At 36.0% G+C, this 20,272-nt stretch overlaps 1 protein-coding gene across 1 annotated transcript; it reads right to left on the bottom strand.

Moving 5' to 3' along the window:
* Positions 1-401: 401 nt before the first annotated feature.
* On the bottom strand, positions 402-18,441 carry LOC117336584 (kinesin-like protein KIF18A). The gene is made up of 21 exons (XM_033897195.1): positions 18,356-18,441; positions 16,171-16,644; positions 15,547-15,704; positions 15,111-15,215; positions 14,572-14,682; positions 13,184-13,381; positions 11,935-12,032; positions 11,630-11,705; positions 11,240-11,314; positions 10,890-10,984; positions 9,816-9,975; positions 9,042-9,215; positions 8,607-8,728; positions 7,770-7,978; positions 6,617-6,829; positions 4,778-5,878; positions 3,411-3,525; positions 2,728-2,951; positions 2,177-2,258; positions 1,581-1,655; positions 402-763 (listed from the first exon to the last, which is right to left on the bottom strand). The coding sequence occupies exons 2-21, from the start codon at positions 16,571-16,573 to the stop codon at positions 706-708; spliced, it is 3,852 nt and encodes a 1,283-aa protein (XP_033753086.1). The 5' UTR covers positions 16,574-16,644; positions 18,356-18,441; the 3' UTR covers positions 402-705.
* Between the last annotated feature and the right edge of the window lie 1,831 nt (positions 18,442-20,272).

Genomic DNA, 20,272 nt, shown 5'->3' with positions numbered 1-20,272 from the left:
TTGATCTCCGAAGGTCACTGATCGAACAATAACTTTTGGAAACTTGTGGTAATATACTCGTGTGCCTCGCTTATGCTGGGCAAATACTTTGTTTGAAAGCAAGCTTTTTAAGCGATACATAATTTTGTCAGCTTGTATCTATAGGTCACCTGTTTAACACATTGTCAGTATGGTATATCTGACAACAGACATCTTCATATATCTGTGTATTAAAACATGTTTTCAGTGGAATGATCTATCAAATCTGGAAGGGTTTTCTTTGACAAAATGATATAAACCAAAAGCCTTGCAGAAAATGCAATATTAAAGGACATCCATGCATATATCTTGGGAAATATATTGAAAAAGCCATTCAGGCAAAAATTTGGCTTAAAAAATAAAAACTGCAAGTAGAAAAAAAATTTAGTATTTAGCTTGTTACGACTTGTTCTAGAACTCCATGAGAGCTATTGGATTTAAATTGTGCCGCATTGCATTTTCTGTCCTATGTAACTTCTAAATAATTTCATAGATGCTGAATTGAGTGATGAACACAATATTTCTACAATTAAATTGCAGGATTTCCATGAACATGATGACAAGAACTTAACATTTCACTGGTGTACTCATTGAGTTAAAAATTAACATGATCACAGTCACAATGGCACAAGTCTCTACATGATTGATCCTACACATCCCCGTTAGAAATATTGGCGTTCACTTATGTCATAACTGCCATCCACGTCGGGCCAGGTTTGACGTTGACTGACTTTTTTGGCGAAACCTGCAAAGATGATATAAAATTATTTAGACACTTGTAGAGCTTCGGGACAAGAACAACAAATATCTTGGGTTTCTTGTATGTAATTTTTCGACCTTTTTAACAGTATTTTATCCTAACACTAAATTTATACTGTAACATACTACCTCCATTCTGTAATTCTAGACAAGACATTTATCATCCCCATAAAACAATTTGATCTAGTTTATACACTGACATATCAAATAACGTTTTGATCATCAGCCTCACCTTTTCATGGTAAAGGAGATGGGTGCAATTAATTTTAGTAAATAAAAAGGCCACAGACTCGATAACCAAATGCCCATATATCATCTGATAATATAGTGTGTTAATTAGGTTGGTTACAGTAATACACATCCAAGAGATTAGTTTATTGTCTTCCTTTGTGTAGTTCACCTTTAAATACATTTAAAGGGACATTCCTTCATTTGAATATTAAGGTGTATGTCGCAAAAATGAAACTTAATGGGAAATATGGGTTTTTTTTTTCAAATAGTAAAAGTTATAATCTTTAAACTAATATGGCAGATTTACTCTCAAGGGAAACCCAAAGTGCATAAGTATTTAATCATAAAAATTTGACCCTAGGTATCACTAATTACCACAAAGGCAGACAGTATTTGTGTACGAAATGCCATTTTTCTGTAAATTTTGGCGTTACTTTCATTACTGTAGACATATAATCCTCATTCGGGTATAAATTTTATCCATAGAAATTTTGCATGTTTCTGATGTCAGAACGAAGGAATGTCCCTTTGATACAAATTATACTACACAAAGAATCTGTAGAGAAACTCACAAAGATTTGGTTGACTTTGACTTGTAGGGATGACCTCTCAGGTCATCATTTTCCTCTGTCAGTCCCCTCTTGTGCCTAAATAACAAAAGCCAAGACTGAAAACAGGCAGTTAAGAAAAAGTCCACAACACTTCACACTTGATAATAACATGTATAATCTGAACCATCTCCAGCAGCTGTGAGTGAGTAGTGTTTAGTCCAGAATAACCCAAATCTTAACTTCTATTTTAGCCTTTCTTATAGTTGTAGGTTATCTTTAAGTTGATACATCCAGCAAAGAAAAGTGTGATCAAACATTTAATGGAGGTCAGATAGCCTACCAGGTTTTAAAAGTGGTTGGTCAGAAACAGAGCGAACTAAATATGTGAAGAGACTCGAGAGATATCTTGTAGTGTAAATAAGTAGGTCCCCCCCCCCCCCCCCCCCCCTCCCATGTTAAAATTTCACGACTTTAATACTCATACAAAAAATTATGTGCAAGTCCGGGCTTATGTTTTTACATGGCAGCAATGCCCTTGTCAATGAGGTATTATAGGTTTTCAGACATGTAAAAAATTCTTCTCATGTAATCCAATGTTTTTGGTCACAAAAACTTACCGTGAAGGGAATCTGCCTGATGCAGCTTTTGTCATCCTCATGTAGCCAGGAGTCGTTCCTTTGGAAACTTCCCCGCGATCTTCTGTTTACGAAGGAAAACATTGTTACTTTGGCCTCAATAGCACATGATGTTAAATAAAAATGATATTTTTCCGGTGCTACATACTACATAGTGTGTTGTGCTGCTTATAATAAAATCTTTGTGGGTACTTTCCTCAACGGTTTGAAGTAATTAAGATTGTTCTGTTGTAAAAACTTTTGTAGAACCAACAAATAATCAACAAACATTTGACATGTATACATATATCATTCATATTTGTTGTACCATATTCAATCTGACCTTATACGCGCACACCCACCATTTGTTTTTTACAGGAAAGGAGGATATTTGTGGATGGTTGTACAATACATAACGAACATTTCATGCTATACAATAACAAGTGATCTGCTGGACAGAAAAAAAACATCTCTATCAGATGCCGAATTTAAAACGACAAACATCGCTAACAAATTATACGACTCGTGGTTCAACAATACAGGCAATAACTGACCTTGTGGCCTGTCCACCATCGAGAAGAGACCCATCTGTAGGAGTTGTCTGCTCTTCTCCTTACGCGAGTTGTCTGTTGCCTGTCTAGTCAGCTGATTACCTGAAGAAGACACTTTAAGTATCCGCATAGGAGTGTTCAGTTTGCCGTCTTTCCCCTGTAAGGGCGTATTCAGAGAGCTTCCCTTCGACATTTGTACTGGTGTGTTTTCTTTGTCCTCTGTGTATCTGGAAATGAAATAGGTCGGTCAATGAGAATCTTTGTAATACTAAATTCATTCATGATTGATTTCTTTAGTTAGATATCATCCTACAAACTACATTAATACTATATACTTCATTACATGAGATGTTTGTGGATATTTTTTTGAGGTTTCGACTACAAATATATTTAAATAGTTAAATGCCATAATTATTGCATGGTTCTCTATATAAAGAAAAAACATTTGTATTTATCTTTTTTTATTGACTTTTTTCAGGTTTATTTATAATTTAAAACTAAATGATAACAAATTTTAAATGGGCATTATTTTTTGTGGACACTAAGTATGCATCCAATCCTAGAATTTTATGAACTGAAAATGGAACCAGTTATGTTGGTAGATCCAATGTTGATAAGCTTAAATCTAATTCAACTTAAATACATTTCTTTTATTAAAACATTACATTAGATTTCACCATACTGACCTACTACGTCCTGGTGTCATCTGAGTGGCTAAAGGTGTGTTACTGTCAACTTGTCGCAGGGGCACTCGCCCACATGACAATGACGGACTAGAAGCTACCTCAGCATAGGATCGCACTGAAGAGAAAAAATACAACACTATTGGATATAAATAGAATCTTAAACGAGATGTCTGGGGTTTTATATGATAAAGGTCAAAATTGACATAACACTGAAAATAAAATGTTTAAAGATATAGAATGAGCTCGATAACAAATCTTCTAAGAAATGAGTATTCCAAGTATGACACTGAAAATATAATGTTTTAAGATATTTAGAATGTGCTCGATAACAAATCTTCTAAGAAAGCATGCGCAGTATTCCATAAACATTTTATCATAATTCGATGAGAGGACTCCAGAATAAAGAAATTTCTATTCATGGTAGGTGTAAGAGAAAATTTATCTGGCTTAGCATATTGTTTGAGTTAAATCAAATCTGTTGGTGATTTTTGTGTGAAAATCCTGGAGTCCTCCCATGGGGTAGATGTTTTACTGGAAACGACCAATCAAAGAATTTTCAGACGACAACATAGCTCACTGAGTGGGTTGAAAATCTGAAGTAGGTCAAAGGTCACGGTCAAGGTCAGCAAGTCCACAAATGCAGTACTGATACAAAGGACTTGTCACATATTCCACACTTGTCAAATATATATAAAGCCCTATCTCATATTGTTAGCATGCTGTGACCAAGGTTGAAGTTTTCTAAAAGAATGTCAAAGGTCATGGTCAAGGTCAGCAGCTCTGCAGGTCCACAAATGGAAACCAATGGAAAGGTCTTGTCACAAGGAAGTTGTAGGAACATATACCAAATACAATATGAAAGCCCTATCTTGTACATTTCACATACAGTGGCCAAGATTAAAGTTTTTTAAAGCAGATCAAAGGTCACAGTCAAAGTCAGCAGGTATGCAAATGTAGTACCAATGGAAAGTTTTTTTTCATGAGGAACACACATGTCAGATGTATCCTCATTAATATTGACACAATACTGTTTTTTTCAGATTAAAAAACTTTAACCTAGCTACATACAATGCAAATGCCAGCTAGGGGTTAAGCAATATTTCACCTAAATATCATATATAAGATACAATTGTTCTTTACAATAAGTTGCTGTCAACTTTATCCAAACCTAATCCCTATATTGATAACAGATCATGAAGATTATAAAGCAAACTTGTCTTGATTGAAAAATAACAGCAGTCAAGGTTTTAGTAATAAAAATCTCTATAAAGTATTTTTTTAAATTCATGTGGCTTTGACAGTTGATAAAGACTGTTCATAAAGACATAAACACCTGTGACCCCCAGTCACTGATTTCACAAACCTACCTTTCTTCGGAGTACAAACACCATCAAACTGAATGGAGCGAACACAGCTGCTCTTCTCTGTTCTACCACCTGAAATGCCAGGATTACCTCCCTTGCTCACAGTTCCAGAATCAACAGAGTTTGACGCCTTTGTGACGGGTGAAGAGTTCACACCAGGACCTAAAGGTTTTGTCTCTGAAGTTGAGTCTGTGTTGAAAGGATGAATGTTGAGCAAAGTCAGAAGAGAGGATTTGTTTGTCGAGGCCAGTGTTGTTGTTGTTATTGTTGGCTGTGACAATTTGTTGGCGGAGTTTAAAATTGATTTACTCTGTGAATTAGCACTAATAACTTGTCCAAACACACTGCCACTTTGTGACTGTAAAGATGTCCCTCTATGTGTCCCGATACGACTGGGTGGCTGTAAAGATGTCCCACTGCCACCAAGTGGCTGTAAAGATGTCCCACTGCCACCAAGTGGCTGTAAAGATGTCCCACTATGTCCCATGCTGCCACCAAGTGGATGTAAAGATGTCCCACTATGTCCCATGCTGCCACCAAGTGTTCCTGTGCCACTGTGTGGCTGGTTTGATGTCTCTCTACCACTAGATGGCAGTAGTGTAGAGTCCTCATGACTACATGAATGTGAGCGTTCCACACTGTTGTCGTCCACTATCGGTAATCGACCAAGAACACAATGGTCAATATTCTCTTGGTTAAGAGTAAATGTAGAATTCAAATCTTGACTAGCCTCCATCTGATTTCCAATCTGCGATCTTTGACCTCCCCGTGACGATCGGTCATCCACACTACCACGTACACAAGATAACCCAATGTTTGTCACGCAGTTATCTCCCTTGAACACATTGGAGTCTCTAATCACATTTACGCCACAGCTTTTCTCACCAGCTGAACTTTCAATACTATGACTAGGTACATCTGAGAAAATCTCATCAGAGCAATGAGTATTTGAGTTTAAAGGTCCAGGCACTTTCGCCACTGCTGACTGCGGTGGTTTTGTGTCCGAAGGCATAAGTCTGACCACTCTACGTTCAGAATGTATATGGTCTCTCCGCACTCGCACTGGCTGGACACTGCGGCTTGTCACTGGTATCCTCTTGGGTCCTGTAAAACAGACAATCATTCCAATGCTGTATACCATAGTTATATTGAAATCTTCAGAAGTGGTAATTTCATGATTTCGCAATAATATTGGTCAGCTCTTTATATATAGTAATTACACAAACATATTTCAAAGACAGAGATTACTAATTCAGGTCGCTTCAAAATTACAGAGAAATTGAGTTTAGGAAGGTTTCGTACTGCGTCCCTATATGTAATACATTGGTTGAGTGTGAAACAATTTTTATAAATTCTTTGTTCTTTCAATCTCTACTGTAAACCAACATCATTAGTTTAGCGGTAATCCTTATTTTGGCTCTTTTCGCGCTTGACACACTGTATTAATTAAATAATTATTGCACTAATCACACTATATGCTACAGTGTATTTTTATTGAAAAGAAATTCAATTAATTTGTTAAGACTTTGGAAATGGGTTGATTGAGATTGAAGAGTGTAAAAGTTCAAGGACAAGTAGTGTGCAGCCAGTCGGGATCAAACCCTGCTCTACCAACTGAGCTAAAGGGAAATTCCCCCTAGCCCAAAGCTAGAAGGCGACCATACAACTATGTACAGTATTTACAATCAAAACCCGACCTGCTACACTTGCATCAAAATAAGCCTAATTACAGTATTTACTGACAACCGATCACAGCTGCCCAAAACTTGCTGTAAATAGGTATTCTTGTACAACCACTGTAATGTTACAGAGCTGCCCTATTACCATACACTAGGTACTTACCTGGCATGGCATCTTGATCCACTGACGCAGCCTCGGATATCACAGAGGATTGTGCAGATGCCGACAAGCTGCTTGTTGATGAGACTGAGGCTGAAGACAGATTGGTCACAGATGACCGAGCAGATGGTGTCTGGTCTGTCATGGACGAATGGTTGGTCATCGACAGGGACGACTGACTAGATACAAGTGTACTCTTCTCACACATGTGTTGAGCTGGAACACAGCAGTATAATTATTAATTTTCAGAGTGGATCTTGGTACATTCATGTTTGAAGAACTGTCAGATAACACAGACATGTTTAAGAAAACAAGAACATCAGAAAACTATATACATGTATACTGTACAACATGAAATGATTGTGTGTACTTTCTTTTCATGGTTTAGAACTTTCAAATTCGTTTTGTTGTTACAAACTTTCGTGGTTAGCCCATAAAATATTATAATAATGCATACAGCAATATTCATAATATTTATATCGGTGTTTCCATAGTTACCACGAAAACAGTGAAAGTTTATACACAATGAATGTTTCAGGTAATACAGTATATGAAAAATAAAAACGACTGTATTTATTCTAATAAGCAACCATCCCCATTGAAAATAAACACCTCTCTTTTAAGAACTTCACACACGCAGGTTGTTTCTTAGAGTAATGCATGTTATCAACAAATACTGCAAGAGTAAACGTCAATTTCTACACATGTGACATTATCTTTAAATTGAAGATATTTTAAAATGATCTTATGAAAATTTCCCTTACATAACAGGATTTATAGCAGATTTTTCTCCTCACCTAGCCAAGGTGAGATAAAAATTACACAACATCCATACATTATATACTTAATGAAACCGAATGTTTGGAAGATTCTATTGCATAAAAAGGGTATTTTTTCAAACCCTCATGCAAATGAAAACAGCATTTGAACAGACTGATCTAAAACAGCGATATGTTTACTTCAATCCTATCTTTGGAAATGCTACATAACAGAAACAACGATCAGAGCTACAATAAGTTGTTACAAAATTATTCATTTTATTATCAAATCATAAATTGTTACACTTGTTTTCATATTAATCATGATTTATGCAATGATTGCTATGATACTGAAAACTGTGTACTTTGCCCTTTGAGATAAAATATTATATACAAACCTGCTAGCAATGACTTAAAATTCAGCATTTCACCGAGGGATAAGGCACTGTTCTGATCGGCTAAACTTTGGTCTGCGAAGGTCACTTCACGGCCTTCTGTGATCGTCTGTATGGTGTGATACTGTGAGTCCAGGGTAGAGGTCAGAAGGTCGTGACCTTTCAGAATACTGTGTTGTTGTTTTACCATGTTGAGTAGTTGTAAAATTAACCTATGAAAAAGAGGAAAGAGTATTTAATAATGATAAAACATTTTTTCTTAAACTTCCATAATCTGAAACAGTTTATGATGATGCATTTGTACACTGGCTTGAAAAGTTAAACATGTATACAAATGTCCAACTCCCAATATGATGGCAATGGAGTTAAGGTCTAACCAAAGTCAATCAAGCAAAAAATATAGGTCACAGTGACCCGACTGTTATTTGAGAATGTTGATCAATATCAGTAAAAGAAAATCTCACTGTGTATCCTAGATATTTGCATATCAGAATGTTGAGTCCCGGGTTTACAATGTTGTAGCTAGAATGCAGCATGTCTTATAATATTACTATATAATGATACTGGAAGATTTAACTTTTTTTTAATTATCATTTGGGTTTTACTTAAAATCCAGCAAAACTTCATGTCAGGAGGATACAACAACTAATACAGAACTGAAGTATGGTCTGTTCCATTTTTTTCAGATACTCCAACACCCATCAAAAGCTAAGGCATAGTTAGTGTAAGGAATACTTGGAAAATGGGCATTTACCCCCACCACCCAGCAACTTCTAATACAACTGCCTCCCACCCCTCTCAAAGAGATATTTTTGGATTTTTGGTCCTATCCCACCATACCTCTCAGCACCAGAGATCTCTCGTTCCTGGGATCGAACCACCTTGGCCATGTACTTCATACAGTACTGAGATTCTGTCAGGGCCAGCCTGGACTCATGTAACTGAAGATTCAGCTTCAAGTTCTGTATCACAACAAAATTACATTGTAAACCAACAGATACATATAGAGTTAGGATCTGATAATGTCCTCATTGTCATGAAAATCACACCTCATAAAATTCAGCAGTGTATTTGTTTGACATATGACCTCCATTATGAACATTTGGCCTCCATAATGAACATTTGACCTCCATAATGAACATTTCAACTCCATAATGAACATTTCAACTCCATAATGAACATTTGACCACACAGTTCTGTCATAGCTAATACCAGGTCATAATATTCCTGAATCATTGTCTGAATTGCACATTAAGAAACAAATTCTGATGATACCTCTGTAGCCAGGTTATCCCCTCCTCCATTGTTCTGTTCCTGGACGGCCGACTTCAGCCCCTCCAGACTGTGGTTACTCTTCGCCAGCCTCACACCTTTGTCCTCCTTCATCTGGACAAAGCTAGTCATCCGTTCGTGAGCCGAGTGTATCATCCGTTGGATTTTGTCCTTTGTCTAAAAAAAGAAATTAGATTATATAACAATGTTATAGAAAGTAGTTTCACAAATAAGCCCTCCCCAACTTTAATACTAATCTTGAGGATAAATACAGTACAAAACATTTACATTAATTAGAGGAGGAGGCTTATTTGAAGATAATAGAATGCTCAACTTTTACAATTGTGGATAGGGCTTATTTGAGTATGAATATGGTATTATACCTGTATACTGTGGGAGAGGGCTTATTTGAGGAAAAATATGGTACAAAAGTTTTACACTAGGTGAGGGGGCTTATTCGAGGATAAATACGGTGATGAACTTTCACACTAGTGGAGAGGGACTAGTTGAGGATAAATAGTGCTAGAATTTTACATCAGGGGAGGAGGCTTTTTTGTGGATGAATATGGTACTAAACGTTTACACTAGGGGAAAGGGATTAGTTTAGGATAAATACTGTATTCATGTAATGATTTATTATGTTTGAAATACTGAATAGTGATGTAGCAACAAAACACTTTCAGTAGCGAAATAGTCAATAACGGCCTTTCAAAGATCTATTCTAATTCAAGGAGTCAATCCAATTTATTCATTTCATGATAATCAAGTAAATCATACCCCATTTTGCTGGGAATCATTAAAGCAGGCCATTCTAGCCAGACAGCGTTCCTTTCGACTAATTTTCCACTTCATATCCCGACTTTTCAGCTCAGAATCGAGATATTCCCTGCATATCTGTAGTCTGGAGAAGAATATCTCTTCCATGTTTTCCTTCAACCTGCAAAAAGAAACGCAACAATTTACTTCAAAGTGAAATTTGTTACGTATTTTTATAGGAAATACACCTGCATCTTCATTATATAAAGGATGATGAATCAAACCCTGTTTAGTGTAGTCGAGAAACTGAAGTCTGACCATGTGACTCGGTGTTATATATAAAGATATTAAGCTTTTATTATCATTATTTATCATATTACAGGGATTTCGTACTTACATTTCAAGTCACATAAATTGACATCATATCCTTATACATATAGTCTAAGGAGAGGTTAAAGTACACATAGATTTATCCATACAGTATTGTACTATAACATTTGTCCAAACATTGTGACCTTGACATTGACTACCATAACTTTTGAACTTGACACTGATTTAATACCATAACTTGTGAACTTGACACTGATTTAATACCAGAACTTGTGAATGTGACCCTGATAACCATACAATGTGACCTTGACAATGGTAAATATACCTTGTGACCTTGACTTTGATTACCTTACATTGTGACCTTGACACTGATTACTATACCTTGTGACCTTGACAAAGATTACCATATATTGTATCATTGACACTGACTACCATTCATTGTGACCTTGACACTGATTGCTATACCTTGTAACATTGACAATGATTACTATACACTGTGACCTTGACAATGATTACTATACATTGTGACCTTGACACTGATTGCTATACCTTGTAACCTTGACAATGACTATCATACCCTGTGACCTTGACAATGATTACTATACCTTGTTACCTTGACAAAGATTACCATATATTGTATCATTGACACTGACTACCATTCATTGTGACCTTAATTACTATACACTGTGACCTTGACAATGATTATATACATTTGACCTTGACATTAATAACTGTACCTTGTGACCTTGACACTGATTACTATACCTTGTGACTGTCTTGTTAGGTACTGTACAGAGTTGCTGGGCTGTAACCATTTTACCATCCTCGTAGTTCTGGAGTTTTCCTTTCAGCTCATTAATCTGACAAATAGAAAGATCAAATAATAATGTCAATTGGCAAATCAACAACAATTTAATTATTTTTTTTATTAAATTGACCCCTCAATATATTATCCATACAGATATCTCTAGCACTAGCAAGTGTTATACATAAGTGACCTAAGAAATAATTTTTAACCATCATATTCTGGCTCTAGATAGTTTGAGGCAGAAGTCACTTATCCTTGTGGAACACCTGGTCCTGGTACATTTTTAAGCCCATTAGTTAGTATTTACCTCTTTTCTGAGCTCCTGGATGATCTGACCGTATCTGGCCACATGGAAGTCAACATTGAGAACATTCTTCTTCAGCTGGAACAGACAGACAACATGTTTTAATATATTCATCATGTAGTAAGTTCAGCATGCCAACACAATTACCTCTGACTTAATGACAACAATGGGCTTATTACAGGTCAATTAAGTCAAGAATGGGCTTATTACAGGTCAATTAAGTCAAGAATGTACTGTACACCTAAGCATGACCTTGGACCTTTCTGTACACCTAAACATGGCCTTGTCCCTTCTGTACACCTAAACATGACTTTTGACCCTTCTGTACACCTATTAAAGCATGACCTTCGACCTTTGATCCATACATTTTGTATGTATGGTACGTATCTTTACCTGTGCCTGTATATGTTTTGCCCGGTCAGCATACTTGAGAGTGTTATATGTATCTTCGTATGACAAACTGGAGGGACTGAAAAGGAAAAAACAACAAAATAAAACACGAGAATAAAACAGTTAATGATTTTATTCTATCATTTATAATTTAAAAGCTCTGATTATCCGGATGTTTCAAAGCCAGAAATGTGATATAATAGCTTTAATAAATGTTTATCCCAAACTGACAATGATGTTCTGAAAGGAAGTACTTTCCTTAGCTATCAAAAACCCCAGCCAGCAAGCTAAGTGAATGTTCTACCAACCTAACAGCAGCGATCATAACTGTCTGACAGTTGCCACCGAGGGAGTCCTTCAAAAGTCGGGTCAGTTTGCTGTCTCTGTAGGGAACGTGGCCTTTGTACTGAAGAAAACAAGACATCACAAATTATTTAATCAAATCACTTTATTTGCATATGTTGTTTAATACCTCAGCAACGTCATCATAATGAAATATAGTGTAAAAAATTGTACCAGTATGATGACAGTGACATATTGTTATCTATAATACATATCAACAGAACCTTACACCAGGCACTATCTTGCTGTACCAGACTATGATGTTGCTGACCAGGCACTATCTTGCTGTACCAGACTATGATGTTGCTGACCAGACACTATCTTGCTGTACCAGACTATGATGTTGCTGACCAGGCACTATCTTGCTGTACCAGACTATGATGTTGCTGACCAGGCACTATCTTGCTGTACCAGACTATGATGTTGCTGACCAGACACTATCTTGCTGTACCAGACTATGATGTTGCTGACCAGACACTATCTTGCTGTACCAGACTATGATGTTGCTGACCAGACACTATCTTGCTGTACCAGACTATGATGTTGCTGACCAGACACTATCTTGCTGTACCAGACTATGATGTTGCTGACCAGACACTATCTTGCTGTACCAGACTATGATGTTGCTGACCAGACACTATCTTGCTGTATTTACCAGACTATGATGTTGCTGACCAGACACTATCTTGCTGTACCAGACTATGATGTTGCTGAAAATTAAATCTTTATCTGCTGCATAATGTAATAATCTCCCCTATACCCAGGAATCATGCAATATGGCTGAATTTTCACATTTATATATATTTTTTTTTTATATATTTCCAGAGTTTCATATTGCAGCAAAGTTGACCATATCTAAGTCAATTCTATCATTTAAAATCATCAGTAAAAGATGAGACATTAAAATATCTCATTCTGACATGTCTAACTATGAAAATTGGCTGGCTACGCCGATCAACTTACATGAATTTGCCTCAAAAGTAGGAAAATCCTTGTAAAACAGGGATATTAACCCTGATGTTGTTTATTACATGTGACAACCGTCATCTTTGATACTACCATAAACAGTTTGAGGAATTATGGGTAATGATGTAATATCATGAGTTTATATTTAGGAAAGTGGCAACGGCAAACATTAAGATTTCCATAGACAGGATCTCCCGCCACCATCAGACTAGGAGTTAAATTAAAATGTTACAATTAATTGAGTCTTACCTTGCTGTCTGCCAAAGCATTAATGACATTTCCCAGGGCCAAGAGAGACCGATTTATGTTGGCACCCTCACGGAACCTCGCCCCACAATTCTTAGTGACCGTAGCTCTCTCAGAACCAGCAAGGTCCACCAGACACATTTTGGCTACGCGTACCTCTGTTGAGATGTTGGCTGTTCTATCTCGCTGTCTTACAAAAACCTAGAGATACAATATTGCATGTTAATGAAATGTAATTGAGACAGTTTAGTATAAAATGAGCATCTCAGACAATTCCCAGACAACTTAAACCACGGTTCTTGGGATTTGAAATTCTCCATTAGAAATTTGGGGCAAGTAGATGGGACATACACCTATGTAGGAAGAAGTCAAGCTTAAAATGTAATTACTAGGAATACTCAATCTCCATATATGCAACTGGAGGACAAAATCTACCATACTCAAACTCAAACTACAAAATCTACCATATATCAGTACTCATACTTGGAGGACAAAATCTACCATATCAGTACTCAAACTCAAACGACAAAATCTACCATATCAGTATTCAAATTTGGAGGACAAAAATCTACCATATCGGTATTCATACTTGGAGAACAAAATCTGCAATATCGGTATTCATACTTGGAGGACAAAATCTGCCACACTCATACTTGGAGGAAAAAATCTACCATATCGGTTTTCATACTTGGAGGACAAAATCTGCCATACTCATACTTGGAGGACAAAATCTACCATATCGGTACTCATACTTGTAGGACAAAATCTGCCACACTCTTACTTGGAGGACAAAATCTGCTATACTCATACTCAAATGACAAAATCTACCATATCGGTACACATACTTGGGAGGACAAAATCTGCCAAATCTGTATTCATACTTAAAGGGCAAAATCTTACCGTTTTCATACATGGAGAACAAAATCGACCATACTCATACTCGGAGAACAAAATCGACCATACTCATACTCGGAGAACAAAATCTACTATACTCAAACTCAAAGAGCAAAATCTGATAATTGGCGGATATTACCTACCATTCTGGGACTCGGAAGATTAAATCTACCATACTCTTACTCAGAGGACCAAATCGACATACTCACTGAGAGGACAAGTGACACAGATATTCTTAGGTAAGGAAGACTGACGACTAAAAGGTGTGTGTGTATTTTTTGCATCATTGAAATAAATAGTACTTGTTGTTTCCCCAACTGGAAGACTAACAAACAAAAAGCTGTGTTTCCACTAGTGTGCTCAACAAAAATCATTCCAACAGATAATGACACCACTAAGTGATATCACTTCTTGGAAGGCTACTTGATGTGTGAAAACAAGGTGTACATGTGTACAGTTCAAACAGATCATGTCATCTTTGTAGATGACATACCAACCTGGAAGACAGCATGTGAGCGTGACGACTCAGCATTGGCGTCTGTAGGGTGCTGCGTTCTGTTCTGATTCCCAAAGTGCAGCATGTGTAAGAGCTCTTCAGCATCTCTTGGCTGGAATGTCACAAAAACTTAAACCTAGTATCAATTGTATCATACAACAGTTCTAGCTCCAAGCTGCATTTCTTGTAATATTTATAATGAAATATTCTTACCCTTAAACCAGAGATAATTTGATCTGTGAATTTACTTCAAAAGCAATGCAACAAAAAAATAAAAAGTCATCACCACCCTTCTGTATAACCCTTTATTTTTTTACTTACAATTGTTTTTCAAAAAAGAAACAAGAAATAAACATTGTTTGGCCTTAATCTATTTATAGAGTGATACAACTGCTTACAACTTTAAATTTGTGTCATATTAAAAAAATATGGCAATGGCTAATAATGCCATGCTCATAATTGGCGGCAGAAATAAAATAAAATTTCTCTGAACAAGATTCTTATGTATACATGAAGATTTACTATGTTGATTATACTGACCGTGTGAAGAGACAGTCCTGATATGGCCACACCATTCCTGGCATCTTCTCTGACTGGAAGACAACCTCCTTTGACCAACAGGTCATGAATCTGCTCATTGTATACCTGAACAGGCAAAATGGAATGTTTGATTGCAACACTTAAATATACACGGCCAAATCAACAGTGAGGTCAGTGCTATTTCTACTCAGAATTTGTAACAGATTTTTCCTGCCTAAATCAAGAAAATATTCCATGTTTTTTTTTTCCTTTTTGCTTTTTAGCAAGTGAAAGGCAGAATTATGATATCACTGACATTCTTCAGCAATGCTATTTAACTAAACTGTCTATAGTTTCATTGACTTGCAGAAAAACACAGGACAATTTAAACATGTTTATTTCAAAAAGATTTCATTAATATGGATGATCAATTTTTCAAACTTTTTAAAAGTAATACCTCAAGATAGGACACAGCCACATCACAGATTTTCTCATCCTGAATGGCAGCTATCCGTGTGTATAAGTCCATCATTGTGAGGTATATGACGCCAGGCTGTTGTGGGTTACCCAACATGGTGTGAGTTTTACCTGCTCCAGTGGCTCCATAGGCAAACACTGTTAAAACAACGGTGTAATGTCACTTAGTAATATTATCAAAGATAAGCCCTTAATTTCAATGTACAATGTACAAGGATGCTAAAAATGTTCCAGATTTTTTCATCAAACCTTAAGCATTTTTTTCTGTAGTCTTAATAGCTGTAGATAATTGAAACTTAGATATTAAAACCCATAATTTCAAATTATAAGCATGTTAAAAAGTTTTAGATTTCTTTGTCAAATTATTTTTTGTAGTCTTACAATGACTCAAAATCATGTACAACAACACCATTGTTCTCATGACTTCAATATTTTCAACCATTTTTTTTGTTTCATCATTTATACATATAGTCAGCTATCCGAGATTTTTTTATTTCAGCATTTAAACAGTAGCTAAAATATAAACGTAATAATTGTTCACTTTTTTTGCAGATTTAATAGTGATTATATAAAATAATAAAAAAAAACAACATAAGCTGTTTACCTGAACAGTTGTAGCCTTCCAACAGCCCATCCAGAATTTGTTTGGTAGATTCTTCGTACACATTGTGATTTGCCGAATTCTGGTCAAAAACATGGTCAAAGGCAAATTTCAAATCCTTACACTGCTTCTTTCGGATATCTCTCCGACGATGTCGGTTCCGGTAGCCATATCCAGGCGACGATTGTTCTTTTGGGTCAAATACTAATACATTTTCATTCATAGCCTTAACCACTACACGGGAATTACTTCCCCCTTCTGCTGCATTCTCTGGTCGGATTCTTACCACGACCTTGACCTTACTATTACTGGCCCCTGAAGATTCAGGTGAATCTGTTGATTTGCGAGGGGGCGTCGCCACCACTTCTGCATAACTTGGTACACGTTTCCTTTGTCCCAGTGTCATGGTGTCATTAATTAACAAAACAACATTCAAACTACGTCATAAAAGGGTTTTTTCATTTCATCACATTTAATCTGAAAACAAAAGAAATTTTTTGAATTAAAAACAGGAAAGTAAGTACTTTGCTATTAATGAAAAGATTAGGGATGATTCAATTCAATTTCTTTACTGACAAATTTCAGCCCACATGGGGAAACAAAAGTTACACAAACAGATCTAGAGTCTAGAAGTTCAAATTAAACTCCAACTAGATATAACACTTCAATTTATTTTTTTCACAAATAGCTATATAATGAGAATAATAACATTTGTCAGGGCTTTTTCTGGGGGCTTTTTTTGGCCGTTAATGGGCCCCATTCAGAATTGAAATAATTTCATATTTAACTCTTTTCCACTTAGCACTCCCTATACTTTACCACCTAATGATGACATCTGACGCCCCTACCTGTATCCCTAATGACGACATTTCAAATTTGCCACCTTTTTGTAGAGCTCGCTGACTTACCTGTAAATATGAGTTGAAGTGAAACTTTATTTTTGGATTTGCAAACTGTAATTCAATTCTGGAGACTCTCATGATTAATTTTGTGTATGTAAATCATATCTTCAACAATAAATTCTTTTCTTCTCAGTGTTTTAAATCATTAATTAATTTAAATTTTTCAGTTAGCTATTAATCATTCTAGGGCTTCACCAAGTATAGCTTTTGGGGAAATAGCAGGGGTGTCATATGTAGTCATTAGGTGGTAAAGAGTTAGGCCAAATTCCCAAAATTCACCAATTCACAAAATTAGTCAAAAAGGCCCTTTTCCAAACCAGTGAAAAATAAACCCTGTCCGTTTAAATTTGGTAGAGCTCTGTGATCGCTAATGTGCTAGCGACAGTCGCATGTGAGCTTCAGACCACTTTCCCCTAGAATGTGGGTATACGTAAGAGCAGCACTATCAGAAGGGGATGATGTCTGCTGGGTTTGTTGTTTCCCCATCGATGGCACGTTGGTTTTCCCCCATGGGTTTTACTCCATTGGGTACATTAATCAAAACAATATTTGTTCGAATTCCCTCAGCGAAGTAGTAATAAAAGCTCTACAGTACAGAGCTTATGTTGCTTGTTAACCATGTAAACGATGATAAATAAACGTTATTTTCATTTTTTTAGATGGTGGCCAGCCTACAGTAGTTAAAATAAACTAAAACGTACATGTACTACAGTATATATATAATATAATCATTAATGTAAGGTCAGGGTGTTTAATCTAATTCAGGAGTCAAAATAAGAAGAAGAATTCCACCTTGGTTACTGCTTGATTCTCTGGTTTATGTGTTTAAGCATCTAAGTTTAGACTTGGGTTGCACTTTAGACAGATCGTTTGTTATTGGCAAAGACATAGCGATCTCAAATAAGTTATATTAGACCACTGCATTTACAGTAGCATCACTAATACAGACTTGCACAAGTCCGAAATTGACATCTTCTAAATTATGTAAGCATTTGTCAGCTGTTTGTTGAGTTATGACAGAACTAAGAGATAATCAGATATAACGAACAGACCTACACAACTATCGTATTCTACACATAGAAAGGAGTCCGAAATGATGACATATTATATACAGATATATGCTGATTCAGCTGCGAATACACGAACACGCATGTGACGTGTGGAGCTTCACTCACGATCAACAATTTTTAATCGTAAACTGATGAATCATTTGTATCGTTAAACAGATCTCAACGAAATTGCAATTATTTTCAAGCGAAGAATTACAGAAATGGCGTGTTGGTTACCTGTTAAAGTACTTCGTTTGGCGTTTGTTTACTTGTAGCTTCATCTTTGCTTTCTGACATTTTCAAAATACCCACTTCTCCCTAACAAAGATTTCGATTGGTCCATTTTCCGGAAGTGTTAATACAGAACGGTAGACAACTCTTGTAGTTTCTGAAAACGCAGGGTGTTTTTTTTTTCGTCGTAAAAATTGTTATGAATAGATTCTACCACATACTACCAAGTTTTCTTTTCTAACACTAAAAGAAAAAAAATCGAACAACGTAGTGATCTTTGAACAATATTGACTGTAAATAAATACAAATAACAGATAAATATGTATATCTAGATTATCTAGCTGTTGAAGGACTCTTTCCAAAGCGGAAAAAGTCCCTATTTATGGATATCCATAATTCATTTCAAATATCTATAATTCATTTTTAAATATCCATAAATGATTTATGGATATTCATAAATGATTGATGGATATCCATAATTCGACTTATTTATGGATATCCATAAATCGGACCACTGTCAGCAGGGTAGACAACTCTTGGTTGTCTCTATCGGAACTCCTCTGACTTTATAAAAGTTAGTTTATTACTTTTATTTAGCATTTATTTAGCATAAATAATGGACGCAGGCTTGTAGCCTCTATATCCATATCAATATCAATACATAGTATAATATAAATATTTCCTATGTAATTAATGGCTTTATACATGTATTAGTTCCTGTACATTCATGAATAAAAACGTTTATTTTTTCCAATGATCATCTAACATTATTTCAAATTTTATGACAGAATCAGCATTGACAACAATTTGTGGCAAGCTATTCCATAAATCAATAACTCGGTAACTGAAAAAATGTTTCCTCCCATCAAGACGACATCGCTTTTTGAATATTTTCTTATCGTGACCTCTGGTTCTACTCATCTTGTCCATTTGGAAAAAGTTTTTTGTTATTCTACTAGATTCTATCGTATATGTTATTTACTATCTTAAAAACGTTAATCATATCTCCTCTGGTCCTACGGTGCTGTAGCGTTGGGAGATTTAACCGTTGTAGCCGTTCCGGGTACGATATATTTTTAAATCCAGGGATCAGTTTTGTTGCCCTTCTCTGCACATTTTCAATGAGTTCTATATCTTTTACTTTTGATGGGTTCCAAACACTTGCAGCATACTCAAGGTAGGGTCTAACTAGAGCTTTAAATAGCATTTTGAACATGAGTTCGTCCAGATACACAAAAGATCTTCTTATCAGTCCAACTATACTGTTAGCTTTATTGACAATTAACTGTATGTGCGTTTTGAAGTTTAAATCCTCATCTATGGTGACACCAATGTCCTTTTCGTTCTTGACATGTTCCAGTTTGATTCTTTCTCCTCCCGATCCTTCCATATAGTATTTTCGTTTTTGAGTTGCTTTAAGCGAAAGAACTATTTATTAGGGTGGAATTTCAGTAGCCATTCGTCGGACCAATTTTGAAGATTATCCAAATCGTTCTGGAGTATTTTAACATCCTCGCTATTGCGTATTTGTCTGTATAATTTGGTATCATCAGCAAAGAGCGGCGATTGGGACACTGGTATTTCTGGTAGATCGTTGATATACATACAACAAATAATATTGGGCCCAATACACTTCCCTGGGGGATACCACTCATTACCGGGTACGATTTAGAGGATTCTCCGTTGACTATTACTCGCTGGCATCTATTTCTTAAGAAGTCTTTTATCCAATTAACAACCTGAAGGCTAACACCATATCCTGACAATTTCCTCAATAAACGTTGGTGTGGCATTACTGTCGATTTGTGTTTTTGTTTCGGTAATTTTAATCTAGATTTGAAATTGAGTAATATCAGAGACCTATAACATATAGGTTATATGTCTCTGGTAATATGCATATATTGTATGAAAGGCATTTTAAAT

The sequence above is a fragment of the Pecten maximus genome, chromosome 10 (assembly GCF_902652985.1).
Source record: "Pecten maximus chromosome 10, xPecMax1.1, whole genome shotgun sequence".
NCBI classification, from domain to species: Eukaryota; Metazoa; Mollusca; class Bivalvia; order Pectinida; family Pectinidae; genus Pecten; species Pecten maximus.
Note: the sequence above shows the minus strand (reverse complement) of the source record. Positions and strands in the feature narration are given on the sequence as shown.